Below are 16227 nucleotides of genomic sequence, written 5' to 3'. Positions count from 1 at the left end.
GTTGGTGACCCCATCGAGGGGTGGGAGACCAGGTGGGGGTTCTTATCTCAAAGGGGATAGGAGGTTCAATGGAGAAGGAGGGCGAGAGGCCAAGCTGTGGGTGGGAACCCAGTTAGGGGTCCTCGGTGCCCAGGGTGGCTGGCCTCCAAAGACTCCGCCAGGAACCACTCCCCATTCTGCATCCAGATACTGTTCTCCCGCCTCTTTTCATTAGTTCACCCTGCAGCACCGGCCCCAGCCTTTCAAGGCATTTCATTGAGACAGAGGTTGAAATGCTTACACGGTTTCTCAGTTCGTACCCAGAGTGGCCCCGTGCCTAGCTCTCCCTCGGGCAAAGTGAGAAGTGACTGTGCATCTTCCAGACCAAGGCAGTGTCTTCTCCACTCCCTTCCCCAGTCCGCTGGCTGGAAGGAGGACTCCAAGGCCCTGGGGCAGGATTTTTCAACCTTGGCACTGTGGCCCTTTGGGGGTGGGTCATTCTTTGTGGTGAGGGGCCGTCCTGGGCATCGGCGGATGTTTAGCAGCATCCCTGCCCCCTACCCGCTAGATGCAGGAGAACCTTCTGCACGGCTCTCCTGAGTTGTAACAACCCAACGTATCTGCAGACATTGCAAATGGCCGCTGGGGGGCAAAATCACCCTTGGTTCATCATTACTGGATGAAGCTGCAAGATGCAAAGAACTTGGGTCCCTGAATCACTGTGGAAATGGAGGCTGCCCACCAACCTGGAACACCGTGTTGGACTGTTTCATTAGTGAGGAACTGCTGTTGGGTCAATACATTCCCTTTGAGGAGTTATTTGTTACAGCAGCTAGCGTGCCTCTAACAACTCCAATGCTCTGTGCAGAAGCTCGGGAAGAATGAAGAATGTGAAGGGAAAAATAAAATTCACGCATGATCCCAAAACTCAGAGATAACCGTTGTCACGTTTGAATGTATATCCTTCCAGGTTTTTCTATGACCGTATACACATCTACGTTCGTTCATTTATTTATTCGCTCAGCAAAGTTTTTGAGTGTATACCATATGCATTTACCTGTGATATTTTATTTTTTTTCTATTTTTTAGTGTTTATTTATTTATTTTGAGAGAGAGAGAGAGAGAGAGAAAGAGAGTGAGTCCACAGGGGAAGGGCAGAGAGAGAGACAGCCAAGCAGGCTCTGTAGCTATCGGTACAGAGCCTGATGCGGGGGGCTTGAACTCACAAACCATGAGATCACGACCGGAGCTGAAACCAAGAGTCTGACGCTTAACCCACTGAGCCACCCAGGCACCCCTACAGAGGATATTTTAATTCACCCAACGACACAAGCAACATATAAATACATTCCCCTTGTCAAAAATGAAATCACCCGGCCGTCCTTGGATCTACAACCTCTCCTAGGTTGTAATACTCCCCAGAGGTTCTAACTATTAATAAGGTGTGGAATGTATCCACCCAGGTGCGTTAAAAAATATGTGTATACAAAATACACAGCATCGTTTTTAAAATATAAACGGTATCATAGCGTACCATTCTGCAGCTTGCTTTATCCATTCAGCGCTATGTCTTGAAATCTTCTTGACATCGTATATAGATACCTACCTCGTTCTTAACTGCTCATAACCACCTCATCGTTAACTGCCGTAACTGTATTCCCCGGCGGATGTTCCACAGTTTACCATTCAAACGAGATCGACAGACATAGTATTAGAAGAGGGGCACAGACACTGAATGCACGAGGAAGTCAGGGGAGGGGGAGATCTGGGAGGGCTTCTTGGAGGAGGCAGGATTGGAGCAGGGTGAGGACGATGACTCAGAGCGAGGGCTCCGGGGTGCTGCGGGAATGAGGGCTAATCCAGACACCCTCTTTCCCCTGGCACAGTATCTGGTATATAATATTCTCCTTCTCCCTTTGCTTCTATCTAAAGTAAGATGAACTAGGGGCACCTGGGTGATTCAGGTGGTTAAGCACCTGACTCGTGATTTCGGCTCAGGTCACCATCTCACGGTTTCGTGAGTTCGAGCCCCGCATCGGGCCCAGCGCTTGCAGCTCAGACCTGCTTTGGATTCTCTGTCTCCTCTCTCTCTGCCTGCCCCCCACCCCCCCGCGCTGTCTCAGTCTCTCTTAACTAAACTTTGAAAAAATAAGATGAAATAAAATACAATAGATATAAAATAAACAACCCATAATCCCTGAGTGTGGGAAACTGAGACACGCCGAGACGCTGTTGTGTGGAGCGCAAACTTGTACAACATTTTAGGAAGTGATTTTTCAACTCATCTCAATGTTTGTAACGTTGATAGGCTTTCACTCAACAATTCCATATCTTGGCATTTATTCTACAGGAAGGATACGTGTGCCCAAGACTATATAAAGCTGTTTACCTCAGCACTGTCTGTGATAGTGAAAAGCTGGAAAACAAGCCAAATATCTGTAGAATTGTTATCAACTTATGGCTTGTCCAGGGTGCCTGGGTGGTTCAGTCGGCTAAGCGTCCGACTTCAGCTCAGGCCATGATCATCGCATGGCTTGTGAGCTCGAGCCCCTTATCAGGCTCTGCACTGACACCCCCCACTCTCTCTCTCTCTCTAAATAAATAAATAAATAAACTCTTTAAAAAATTATGATTTGTCTGTACTATAAAGTATATAATATATATGCATGTATAAACCATATAGTATAATAAAGTATAGTATATAATATAAAGTATACATACTATATAGCATAGTATATAATATACATAGTATTTATAGTATAATAAAATAGAGTATATAATATAGTTATATACGACACAGTATAGTAAAGGGAGGTATAAAAAATATATATATACTATATAGTATAATATATAATCTACATAGTATTTATAGTATAATAAAATGCAGTATATAATATATAGCTATATAATACACAGTATAGTAAAAGGAGGGATAAAAATATGTATATATAGGGGCGCCTGGGTGGCTCAGTCGGTTAAGCGGCCGACTTCGGCTCAGGTCATGATCTCGCGGTCCGTGAGTTCAAGCCCCGCGTCAGGCTCTGTGCTGACAGCTCAGAGCCTGGAGCCTGTTTCGGATTCTGTGTCTCCCTCTCTCTGACCCTCCCCCATTCATGCTCTGTCTCTCTCTGTCTCAAAAATAAATGTTAAAAAAATATATATGTATATATACTATATAGCATAGTATATAATATATATAGTATTTATAGTATAATAAAAGAGTATGTAATATATAGTTATATACTACACAGTATAGTAAAGGGAGGGATAAAAAATATGTATATATACTATATTGTATAGTATATAATATATATAGTATTTATAGTATAAAAAATGCAGTATATAATATATAGTTATATACTACACAATACAGCAAAGGGAGGTATAAAAATATATATATATTATACATACACCATATAGTATAGTATGTAATATGTGGTATATATTAGTATTTTGTATACAGGATATACTATACGTAGTAAATATTGAATATATAGTAAAGATTAGTAACTGTTAAAAAGAACAAAGTAGATTCCTATGTCCTGGGCTCATAGTCTTTCATCTTTCCCTCCGAATTTCCCCACCTCATTCTCTGCCCTGGGGCTGGCCGATGTGGACCACCAAGGGTTCCCTGGCCTTCTGGCTTCTGGTTAGGCTCAGCCAATGGGCAACCCCAGCGGGAGATGGAAGGGGGTAGAAGAGAGAGGTCGGGGTATTTATTCTCCTGATCTTCCCCTCCAGGCTGCCTCAGTCCCGTGCGTCCCTCAGCTGAAGGTCACAACTTCTCTCCACGCAGCTCTCTCCTGGGACCCTGGAACACTCCCCTCTCAACATCCCACCGACTCTGGGTGGCGGCAGAGTCCCCAGCCACCTTCGCCCCACTGCAGGCTCGGGGGCACTGCTATGTCACGTTCATGTTTCCCTCAGCCTTGTCCCTCACCACTGTAATTAGCTTCTGTATTAAAACTCTTCCCAGTTGCTCGCTTACCCAATCTGGTACACCCACTAACATAAATTAGTGTATGCTTTGAAAAAAACTGAGCTATTCAAGGGGCGCCTGGGTGGCTCAGTCGGTTGAGCGTCCGACTTCAGCTCAGGTCACGATCTCGCGGTCCGTGAGTTCGAGCCCCGCGTCGGGCTCTGGGCTGACGGCTCGGAGCCTGGAGCCTGCTTCCGGTTCTGTGTCTCCCTCTCTCTCTGCCCCTCCCCCGTTCATGCTCTGTCTCTCTCTGTCTCAAAAATAAATAAACGTTAAAAAAAATTAAAAAAAAAACTGAACTATTCAAAAAGGTTGTGTCTAGGAAGGGGGAATGTGGGGCCCTTTAATTTTTGGTTTTATACCGTTCACTACCATTCAGAACTTTTACCCTGAACATTAGCTTTCATAAGCAAAAAGCAAAAAAAAAAAAAAAAAAAAGACGGGAAGATAGCCTGAGATAATGAAGAGCTTCACTGTTCCCACCCAGACAGACCCAAGCCCAAGGATAAATCTCATGCTGAGGATCCCAGGCGGGATATTTCTGAAAGCAGAGCTCCTTCCCTCCCCGACCCGGCTGCTCCCAGACACCTCTCCTACCTCAGGTGTGTAAACATAGGCTGCCTGGAAGCCTCCAGAAATAAACGCTCTTGCAATGAAGAGTAACAGAGTGAGCATATTTCTAGGGAGAGAAATAAAAAAGTTGATGAGCAGGTACTTTCTTCTGTTGACTTGTTTCAGCAAAGTCCTATCTGCCCAGGCAGAATTTATACCCTAGAAATGGGCAAAGCCCACCCTCACCCAATCCACACAGGCACACAATCCCAGTGCCATCTCTGAAGGCCTGCCTTTATAAATTTTGTCTTTCTCCAAAGTCCAGGGTAAGAGCTGCAAACATCTGTGGAGTCCAGGTTGGGGGCAAGGTCAGAGAGAAGTGATATAAAACCACTTGAAAATCCAGATGGAACCTTGTAGGGGCAGGAATTGAGTCAGGTGCCAGCTGAGCCAGTGAAAGTAAACTTCTGTTCAGTATTTTTAGGATAATCCTGACCCCTGACCGTCTGTTCCATTGTTCCCATAAATGTCTAAGAACACCCCCATGTCAGGGTCTAAGCTTCCTCTCCAGGCCTTCCACAAATTCATCAGGTATGGTCTGGGGCCTCTCCGAGAGCAAGAGAGGCACAAGCCACTTCCATATTTTGAGGCTCTTGATGGAAAAATGGAGAAACGCCAAAAGGGGATTATAAACCAGGACCTTGAAGTATTTCCACTGAACAAAGGAATGCTTTTAACCCATACATAAAGAGCTGTATGCGTGATCTCACTGGTGGACAATGTCAAAAGTCTAAAAGTGACAGTGTTGGGGCGAAACCTGAACCAAAGTGCCCTCCCACCCTTAACCCCATCAGAGGCGCAAATATGAACCCGATCCTGTGGTCAAGAGTCAAGAGTCCTAGAGAGGGGCTGGGGAGGGATCTCGCAGATGACCACCAGGAGTACAGTCCACAGCTTACAGACCCAAAGAGCCACTGACCATGCCCTGAGAAGTGTGCCTGCTGGCCAGAGAGAGGGGGTTTCACGACCCACCTTCCGACACAGATAAACAGCAGGAGGCTGCACAGGGAGAAGATGACGAAGCACAGGGCCATGGTCTTCTTGCGGCCCAGGCGGTCAATAATCCACAGAGTCACAAGGACACCTGGAAGACAGCAGGGCACCATGGCAGGCAGCTTCCAATATGGCTCCCAACACCCCCTGGTATTCACACCCCGTATAATCGCTACCCTTGAGAGTGTGCCGGACCCAGCGAGTCGCTTCCAATGACTAGAATATAGAAAAGCATTGGGATGTCACTTCTGAGATGAGGTTATAAAAGACTGCAGCTTCTGTTCTGCTGGCATTCTCTCGCCCCCTGACTCTTCTTAGGTGCTGGTCTTCATGGAGAAGGCTACCTGGCGAGGAGCGAAAAGTGGCCTCTGGCCAACAGCCAGTGGGGAACTGAGGCCCTCAGTCCAACAGCCCTGGAGGCATTGAACCCTGCCAATGACCATGTGAGTGAACGTTAGCCCCTTGCGTTCTCAGGGCCTCAGTTACTTCACCTGCAAAATGGGACTAAATAAAAATAAGATTCCCTAACCTCAGTAGAGACAGTACAGCGTGGTGCTTATTATTAATAATAACTGTTAAATGTGGGCTCAGCACTTTTACAGCTGTTATCTTGCTTCATCATCAAAACAACCCCCCAAAATAAATGCTCGCAATAGCCCCACTTCCCACACTTATTCATTAAAAAATTAAGCGCCTATCTTTGTGTTAGGAACTGTTGCGCTAGGAGCTTGGGATACGCCAGTGAACAGAAACAACAAATCGTAAATGTAATAAGTAAGAATTTGTTCTGAGTTTCAGAAAGGCAATACCATGGAAATCATGAAAAATCATGGTGAGTGCATGAAGTCATGGAAACGGTTATTGGCAACGTGGTGTCTAACTCTGAGTCCCTACTCTTACTGTGAGCTATTTGCGGGAAGGCTTTTGGAAGATAGATGGATGGCGTAGTAATGAGTGAAGACTGTGGGCTCTGGGGTGGGACCACAGCGCTTAGCCCTGCCGGGTGTGGGACACTTAGCGTCTTAGCTGGGTTTTCCTAGAAGCAGATCCTGGGACAAGGGCCCAGGTACAAGTGTTTAGTTGAGAGGCAACCCAAAGAAGAACCAATAGGAGGGTGGGAAAGTAAGATGCGGAAGGGAAGGCAAGAGTGCATGTCAAGCCAAGTTACCACTGTGGGTCATTTCTACCGAATTCCACTGGGGGGCTCTGGGGGCCAGTATGGAATATCCTTTTTAGAATTCTCCTGCCTGATGGGCGAGGAAGCTGGGGTATTTATACACCACCAACTCCTGCAATTACCGTTTGAAAGCAGCTCCCAGGCGTTAACTCCCTGACACTTCCAGCCACCTTGTTTTGTTTGTTTGCTTTTAGATACTGAAGCTTTCCATTCCTCCTGAGATAGCCCTCAGGCACAGAGATGCAGATATTGGCAGCTGCAAGTTGCCAGGGACAGTTTTTGCTACACCTCTCTGAGCCTCAGTTTCTTCAGGTGTAAAATGGGAATAACTGTGTTACTTCATAAGACTAGATGACATTATCAGATAAAGGGTTAGTATCCAAAATCTACAAAGAACTTATCGAACTCAACACCCAAAAGACAAATAATCCAGGGAAGAAATGGGCAAAAGACATGAACAGAGACTTCTCCAAGGAAGACATCCAGATGGCCAACCGACACGTGAAAGAATGCTCAACGTCACTCATCATCAGGGAAACACAAATCAAAACCACAATGAGATACCACCTCACACCTGTCAGAATGGCTGACATTAACAACTCAGGCAACGACAGATGTTGCCGAGGACGTGGAGACAGGGGAACACTTTGGCACTGTTGGTGCGTATGCAAGCTGGTGCAGCCACTCTGGAAAACAGTATGGAGGTTCCTCAAAAAATTAAAAATAGAACCACCCTACTATAATTGCACTACTAAGTGTTTATCCACAGGATACAAAAATGCTGATTCAAAGGCGTACATGCACCCCAATGTTTGTAGCAGTGCTATCAACAATAGCCAAATTATGGAAAGAGCCTAAATGCCCATCAGCTGAGGAATGGATAAAGAAGATGTGAGATGTGTGTGTGTGTGTGTGTGTGTGTGTGTGTGTATACCTGTATACAGGTGTATACACACACACACACACACACACACACACACACACACACACACACACCGGAATATTAGTCAGCAATCAAAAAGAATGAAATCTTGCCATTGGCAACAACATGGATGGAACTAGAGTGTATTATGCTAAGCGAAAGAAGTCAGAGAAAGACATATATCGTATGATTTCACTCAGCTGTGGTATCTAAGAAATAAAACAGATGAACATAGGGGAAGGGAAGGAAAAATAAAATAAGATAAAAACAGAGAGGGAAGAAAGCCATAAGAGACTCTTAAATACAGAGAACAAACTGAGGGTTGCTGGAGGGGAGGTAGGTGGGAGGACGGGCTAAATGGGTGAGGGCATTAAGGAGGGCACTTGTTGGGCTGAGCACTGGGTGTCGTATGTAAGTGATGAATCAAAGGGTTCTCTTGAAGCCAATACTACACTGTATGTTAACTAACTTGAATTTCAATAACTAAATTTTAAAAAAGACTAAATGAGACGTATCTAGAAAACATTTAGCATAGAGCCTGACATACATAAAGTAAGCATTCAATAAATACCAGACACTCTTGTTGTAATAATTACTCGTTTTTTAAAGGAAAAAGATAAATTACCTTCACTTTACGTGCAGGTTTGGATTTTTTGACTCCCCACTAGTCCTTCCAGTGTGAGTGCTGATGGGGGACAATTCTCCATGGATCTCTTATATTTTTGTGTACTGGCTGCCCTTTGTTCTGTTTGGATAGCCAACAGCCTTGCGAAGATGGAGATACCATCTCCTTCCAGAGCAAAGAGCAAGCCTGTTTTACTGTCCATAAAGATGACGCATCTCTCTAGATCAAAAGCTGGACAAGTTTCTGGCAGCCCACTATAAAAGATTTGGGTTCCCTAAGCTTGGGATTCCTTAGGTAAGCAAAGTGAAAAAGGGACTGAGGAAGATGTTGGGAAGCCAAGGAAAACTGTGGAACACAGAGTCAAGAATATAGGGACTAGTAGATCACTCACGACATGGTAGGGAATGCTCAGGTAATTCCTTAAGTAGCAACCATCATCCATTATCAGCTTTTGTGCACACTTGAGTGAGTGGGTTCTCATCAAAGGACGAGAGTCAGAGCACAGCAGCTACACCCATTACTCCATTGCGTGCGTAGCATCCACTTGGACCCTCCCTCATCATCCCTGTGGGACTTGAGAGCAAGGGGAGCTGACACTAGTACGCTGTTCATGTTGTTCGCTGTGCCATGGGTAACAGTCTCTTGTCTCTGACCCAGGAGTCTCATGTCTTCTGCCAGGGAGCGTGACACGGGCGGCTTCATTTGTTAGCCTTCAGTGAGAGCAGCCTTTACAGTTCTTGACAACTTGCAGCTAAGGGTTGAAAAACTAATCTCCAGCTCCCCTAGAAAGGGGATTTTCTCCCAGGCAGCAGCACCAGGGGGAGCCACCAGATCCACAGCGGCCCCCTGCCCCCGCCCCCACCGCCCACAGCTCCCTCACCTGGAAACTCGGAGAGCGTGGTCCACAGCAGATCCATGTAATCCTCCTCACTCAGGTACTCACAGGCCAGGCTGCATTTTGCTTCTACCGCCTTCTTCTGGCTAGAGACTGGAAGGTGGGAGACAGGAGAAAGAAGAGCCATTCTCGGAAACTTGAATCACGCCCTCCTGCCCCCACACCTCCTTCCCTGGGTATGATTCAGCTGGGACACCGTGGAAAGAGCCCAGGCTCCGGGGTCCGACAGACTCAGGTTCGAATCCCAACCAGCAGCGCTTTATCTCTCTGAGCCTCAGTTTCTTCACACAACTAGAGCTAATGAAACCACTGGGCAAGGTGGGGGGGAGAATGAAAGCAGGCTGTGCATATGAGGGCGCTTAGGCCAGAAATGGCTCACACTAGGTGCGTTTGTGGCAGACAGACTCCAGGGTGGCCTCGATGATCCCCACCAATATTACCTGGCCCTCATGACTTCCTTGATCTCACCTTCTCTCTCTCCCTTGCTCTGCTCACTGTACTCGAGCCACACTGGTATCCTTGCTCTTCCTTCAATACTCCTGCGTCAGGACCTTTGCACTGGCTGTCGCCTCTTCCGGGATGCTCTTTATAGATCCCGTGACTAATTTCCTCACATCCTTTATATCTTTTTAAATCTCATCTCATGGAGGTCACCCTGAGCACCCCCATTTAAAACTTCAACATACCCACTGCCCCTTGCTCTGCCCCGCCCTCCTGACCTCCCTTGCCCTGCTTGACTGTCTCCTTTTCCTATACATTTGTTAACAAACAGCGTGAAAGATTTTGAAATGGGCAAAATGTTTTGTCTAGCGTACCCTTATAGGTCGTCCTGCTTTTCGTTATCTTTGAGCTATGCACATTATAGAATATTGGTATTAATGCAAATGCTTCTAGTTCATCGAAATGCAAATTGTGTCTGGTGATGCAATTGATTACTGCCTTATGCATACTGACAAGTTGTGCCTCTAACTGTAAAGCCATTTCTGCATTTCTGATTGCCTATATACATGTATCTTTTGAACTCTCCTTTGAACCAGTTGTAACCTCTTGTGGTGTTAGTAGACCTCCGGTGTTAGTAGACAATTCTCCATGGATGCTCACATCTCTGTATGGTTTATAAGCAGAGGCACTGACTTTCTTTGCTCTGGACTATCTTTTCAAGGACCTTGGTTTAACCAACAGCCTTGACAGGGAGCGTCTACCTTTGGAGTAAGGAACAGGTTTGCTTATGGCCTTCAACGGTCTAGTGTCTCCCCACAGGGCAAGAGCAGGCAGGCTTACCATCCAGTGTAAGAGAGCTGGGTGCCCTAAGCTCAGAGATCCTCTCTTGTAACATAACCCACTGCTCTTGCAGGTGTGACCTCCTCTCTTCACATCACCCTGTGGGAGTGGGAGCTCCTCACTGGTGTAAGAAATGCTGATACTCCAGCTACTGCTATTACTGTGAGTAGCAAAGTCCTTTGTCTCTGATCCAGGAGTGTTGTGTCTTTTGCAGGCATCTGTGGAAGCTGTGCACGCCTAACCTGTTAGCTGGAAAATAGGTAAATCCTCAGACTTTTCACAGTTCTTAACTAATTCATTCATTAACCGATGAGTTAAAATCTCTGACATGCGGTCATTATATATTTGTATGAGAGGCATGATTTTACCTTTTCTTAAAATTTTTTTCTTCAAGCCATCACCTTCTAACACACTATGTCATTGCCTCACTTATTAAGCTATTCTCTCTCTTTCTCTCTCCCCACCAAAACATGAGCTCACAGGGTAGGGATATTTATCTTTTGTGGTCACTGATGTACCCTAACACCTAGATCAGTACCTGGCTTATAGAAAATATTGAATAAATGACTTGTCCAAGATCACACAGCTACTTAGTGCTGGAACCCAGGCTCCCTGATTTCCAGCTGTGGGCTTGTTCCACGGTATCACTTCTCCTGCCCAGGTAGAAGAAAGGGCTTTTTTTTTTTTAATGTTTATTTATTTTTGAGAGAGAGAGAGAGCACGAGTGGGGGAGGGGCAGAGAGAGAGAGGGAGATACAGAATCTGAAGCAGGCTCCAGGCTCTGAGCTGTCAGCACGGAGCCTGATGTGGGACTTGAACTCATGAGTCATGAGATCACAAGCCATGAGATCATGACCTAACCCGAAGCTGGATGCTTAACCGACAGAGCCACCCAGGCATCCCAAGAGACAGCTTTTAACAGGAGCTGGCAAACTATCACCTGAAGCCAAATCTGGTCTCCAGTTTGTTTCTGCCTGGCCTGCATGCTAAGAATGGTTTTTACATTAAAAAATTTTTTTGTTAAGTTTATTTATTTATTTTGAAAGAGACAGAGACAGCAAGAGCGGGGGTGGGGCAGGGAGTGAGAATCCCAAGCAGGCTCCTTGCAGCCAGTGCAGAGCTGGATGCGGGGCCTGAACTCACAAAACCACAAGATCATGACCTGAGTAGAAACCAAGAGTTGGACGCTTAACCGACTCGAGCCACGCAGGTGCCCCTGCATTTTTAAGTGATTTTTAAAAATCCAAAGACGAAAAAATAAATAAATAAATAAATAAATAAATAAAAAAAATAAAAATCCAAAGACGAATAACACTTCATGACATCAAAATGGTATGAAGTCCAAATTCGTACTCGTTAAACTTTTTTTTATTTTAGGGAAAGAGAGAGAACGAGAGCACGTGAGCGGGAGGAAAGGGACAGAAGGAGAGAGAATCCCAAGCAGGCTCCATGCTCAGCAAGGAGCCCGATGCAGGGCTCAATGCCATGACCCTGGGCTCACGACCTGAGCCGAAATCAAGAGTCGGATGCTCCACTGGCTGAGCCTTCTGGATGCCCCAAATTCACATTCATGAATAAGGTTTTATCGGAACACGAGCAATGCTTGTTCGTTAACCAATTGACCACAGCTTTTTTCCTTCTTTGTATGGCCCACAAAGCCTAAAATATTGACTAGCTGGCCCTTTCTGCAAAAAGTTTGCCAACCCCTGCTTTGTAACATTCCCCTGGATCCTCCTCTGTTTTGCTTAAGCGGGTCCACTGTTGGGGGCATGTGATCTGTAGTCAATAACCAAATCCCAAACCTGCGACTGAGCCACCAACTCATTAAATCCTCACTTACACCAATAAACCAAACTATTAACTAAGCTTATAGAGGCTTACTATGAAAAAGATAACCAGGTAAATCCTACAGACAAGTGAGAACCTGATCCCTTTATCCTCCACCCTGGGCTCAATGCTAGGAACCTATTTTTAAAGATAGAATTGTTTGAAATCCCAGACATGTGCATATAGTCTTTGCTTTCTGCCTGTTCCTTTTGTCCGGTGGCTCCCACCTCCGGCTGCACAAGAGAATCGCCGGGGGGAGCTTTTAAAAGCCACTAACGCCCGGGTCCGGAGACGCTGAGTGAATCGACCCGGGCATCGTTTAACTGGCCCCAGGTGATTCCGTTGTGTGGCCAGGGTTGAGATCCTACCCGGTCCTCCGACTTCACACGCACGTGAGAATTACCGCACAGGGTCACAGCCATCAAACTCAGTGTCGTACTTCATCGAGCCCTTTGCGTGACATAAGCGTGACTCTGCTATAATGTCCCTTCTATCGTGACAAGATTGTTCGGGTTTCTAATCTCGGAGACCGCAGCCCAGGTCTTTTGTGCTCAGATTTGGAAGAAACTTTCTCCCTGGAGTCTGTGGGACAAAGTCACTGGCGTTTGTGCGTGGCCGGGCTCAGGAAGGGCTGAACGACGGGCGGGGCTGTGTGTGTGACTGTGTATGGTGGGGGTAGGAGTGGTTAGCTGGTAAAGGGAGTTTGATACTCACTGCTGCAGACATCTCCTGCCTGAAAGAGCTCAGTGGTGAGCAGAACTAATCCATAGTAAGAAAACGCATTGGAAAACCTGCCAGAAAGGAAGCAAAAAAAGGTAAAGAAATGATGGGAGAAATGCAAGATCCCCTTTCCCCAACCCCTCAGGAAGGACTTGCGTCTATAGCAGCGAGGACCAGTCTTTGGACGTGGGTGACACTGGGGCTTGGGGGGGGGGGGGCGGTTCCTGGGGCCCTTGAGCAGGAAAATGGCAGGTACAAAGCATAGCGGTATGTTAAAGGTATGTGATCCTGTGTCCTTTGAAAGACCAACAACTGTATTACATCACAGAGAACACCAGGCTATTTTTCACAATTGGCAATAGGGAATAAAAGTTTGGGGAACCAAGATTTGGAAGAAAACAGTCATGGCTGACATCCGTCAGGGCTTCTGGGCCAAGTTGGTCAATGTGGAGAGAGAAGAGGAGGGAAACACTTTGATAATACAGAGAACTGGGCGCCAGCTCTACCCTTGAACTCCTGAGAGTTGAATCAACTCACCAAGCATTTATTAAACACCTGCTGTGTACCCCATACAAGTGTGGAGTCAGCAGACTTCCCTAAAATTTCAGATTAGAATGACCCAGTTAATGAATTCCCGATGGCCCCAGGAACCATAACACTCAAGTCTGTAGGACCAGAACATTCTCATCCTGTAGTACAGTCATGTGGGAACTGTCATAATTAGTCCACGGTGATAAATTTCCTTGAGTTACAATATGTGCTAGCAAATTTAGTGATTTCTATTGGGTGCAAGAAATAGTCTCTAATTAATTGCTTCGGTATTTGGGTAGCGTCGGCCCAAATGAGTCACATGCACAAGACAGACTGTCTGTCAGACAGTCTGGCACAAGACAGACACCCTTAACTAGGTCAACCACCTCCTCTCCCTTTTCAAAAATCCTGCAGACTGAGCACTTGTATTGAGCATACAGCAGGTGTTTAATAAATGCTTGGTTCAGCTCTCAGGAATGCATGGGCAGAATTGGACCCCAGTTCTGTTTATTATCAAGGCCTTCCTCTCCACTTGCCTGCAACTGACCACTTTTCAGGACGATCCCCTGCTAATTAGCACCTCTCCTCAAAGGTGCATAGGGAAAGGGATAAGTGGTTACACACCAGAACTCCGAAAAGTGTTAGCCACGCCCCTTCTGCACACTATTCATGCTGCATACATGATTTCGTAGAGAGTTCAAAGAATAGCTGAGATTTGACTGGTTGTGGATTTTCAGGTAATTACTCTGCACAAATCCCTCCCTTCCACCCTGCCCACATCCAGCCATCGCGAATGGCCGCGTTTTAAGGAAAATACACCAGGATCAGGACTGAGAGTTCTAAGGCTGCACGTGTTGACCGAATCAGTGGTTCCCCAAACAGGGGTCCCATGCCACTGGTGGTACACCGAAGGCAGTATGGCCCGAAAAGAGGAGTAAGGGAGCAGGCATTATCATTTTCCTTTCAATTACAGTTGACCCTTGGACAACACAGGTTTGAACTGCAGGGGCCACTTATAAGGAGATTTTTTTTTCAATAAATACTGCAAGTACATTTTCTCTTGAAGATGATTTTAATAACACTTTTTCTCTAGCTTACTTTAAGAATACAGTACATAATACATATAACAGACAAAATATGTGTTCATCAGTAAGGCTTCTGGTTAATGTTATCAGTAAGGCTTCTGGTTAATAGGAGGCTATTAGTGAAGTTTGGGGGGATCAAAAGATTTTCAACTACTCGGGGTCTGTGCCTTTAACCCCCACTCTGCACTGCTGAAGGTCAACTGTATTTTGATGGCTTCCTAGTCTCACTTACTTGCTAATGAGTCCTCAACATCTGCCTCTCTCTCTATTAAGTATAGTAACTCAGAGCTTTGGCAAATCATCAATCTAGCTGCTTTTTACTATATTTCTCTTGAGGAGGGCCTTCTCTCTATGGCCTGCTGTTTTTGTTTTTTTTTTTCATGTTTTAAAAGACATTTATCTGAACACTTGTGCACTGTTGGTGGGGATGCAAACTGGTGCAGCCACTCTGGAAAACGGTATGGAGTTTCCCCAAAACATTAAAAATAGAAATACCCTTTGGTCCAGTTATGGCACTATTGGGCATTTACCCAAAGAATACAAAAACACTAATTCGAAAGGATATACGCCCCCCCCCATGTTTATTACAGCATTATTTATTGTTTTTTTATTTTTATTTTTCACATTTATTTATTTATTTTTTTTAATTTTTTTTTCAACGTTTTTTATTTTTATTTTTGGGACAGAGAGAGACAGAGCATGAACGGGGGAGGGGCAGAGAGAGAGGGAGACACAGAATCGGAAACAGGCTCCAGGCTCCGAGCCATCAGCCCAGAGCCTGACGCGGGGCTCGAACTCACGGACCGCGAGATCGTGACCTGGCTGAAGTCGGACGCTTAACCGACTGCGCCACCCAGGCGTCCCTCACATTTATTTATTTTTGAGAGACAGAGCAAGATAGAGCATAAGCGGAGGAGGGGTGGGGGGTGGGGCGGGAACACACAGAATCTGAAGCAGGCTCCAGGCTCTGAGCTGTCAGCAGCACAGAGCCCAATGCAGGACTTGAACTCGTGGACCGTGAGATCATGCCCTGAGCCGAAGTCGGATGCTTAGCTGACTGAGCCACCCAGGCGTCCCTACAGTATTATTTATAATAGCCAAATTATGGAAGAAGCCCAAGTGTCCATCAATAGATGAATGGATCAAGAAGATGTGGTCTATATATACAATGGAATATCACTCAGCCATAAAAAGGAATGAAATCTTGCCATTTGCAATGACATGGATGGAACGAGAGAGTATAATGCTAAGCGTAGTATCTCAGTCAGAGGGCAAATACCACGTGATTTCATCCATATGTGGAATTTAAGAAACAACACAAATGAGCAAAGGGAAAAGAAAGAGACAGAGAAACAAATCAAGAAACAGACTCTTAAGCATAGAGAACTTACCAGAGGGGAGGATGCTGGGGGGATGGGTGAGATAGGTGATGGGGATTAAGAGTGCACTTATCATGATGAGCACTGAGTAATGCATACAATTGTTGAATCACTGTATTCTACACCCGAAACTAACATAACATTGCATGTTAACTGTGTTGGAATTAAAATGAAAAACGTAGTTAAAAAGGACATTTATTTGAGTAAAAAGTGAGTCCAATT

General features: G+C 45.6%; 1 protein-coding gene across 1 annotated transcript in view; it reads right to left on the bottom strand.

Moving 5' to 3' along the window:
* The window catches only part of SVOP (SV2 related protein), a 59451-nt gene that overhangs the window by 2368 nt on the left and 40856 nt on the right, over positions 1 to 16227 (bottom strand). Inside the window, exons 10-13 of the mRNA XM_049619218.1 lie at positions 13005 to 13081; positions 9168 to 9275; positions 5543 to 5654; positions 4556 to 4637 (exon numbers count right to left, since the gene is read on the bottom strand). Of these exons, the coding sequence (XP_049475175.1) occupies positions 4556 to 4637; positions 5543 to 5654; positions 9168 to 9275; positions 13005 to 13081 (379 nt within the window). The remainder of the gene's footprint in view (positions 1 to 4555; positions 4638 to 5542; positions 5655 to 9167; positions 9276 to 13004; positions 13082 to 16227) is intronic.

This window comes from Panthera uncia, assembly GCF_023721935.1.
Source record: "Panthera uncia isolate 11264 chromosome D3 unlocalized genomic scaffold, Puncia_PCG_1.0 HiC_scaffold_8, whole genome shotgun sequence".
NCBI lineage: Eukaryota > Metazoa > Chordata > Mammalia > Carnivora > Felidae > Panthera > Panthera uncia.
This window is presented reverse-complemented; position numbering and strand designations above follow the sequence as displayed.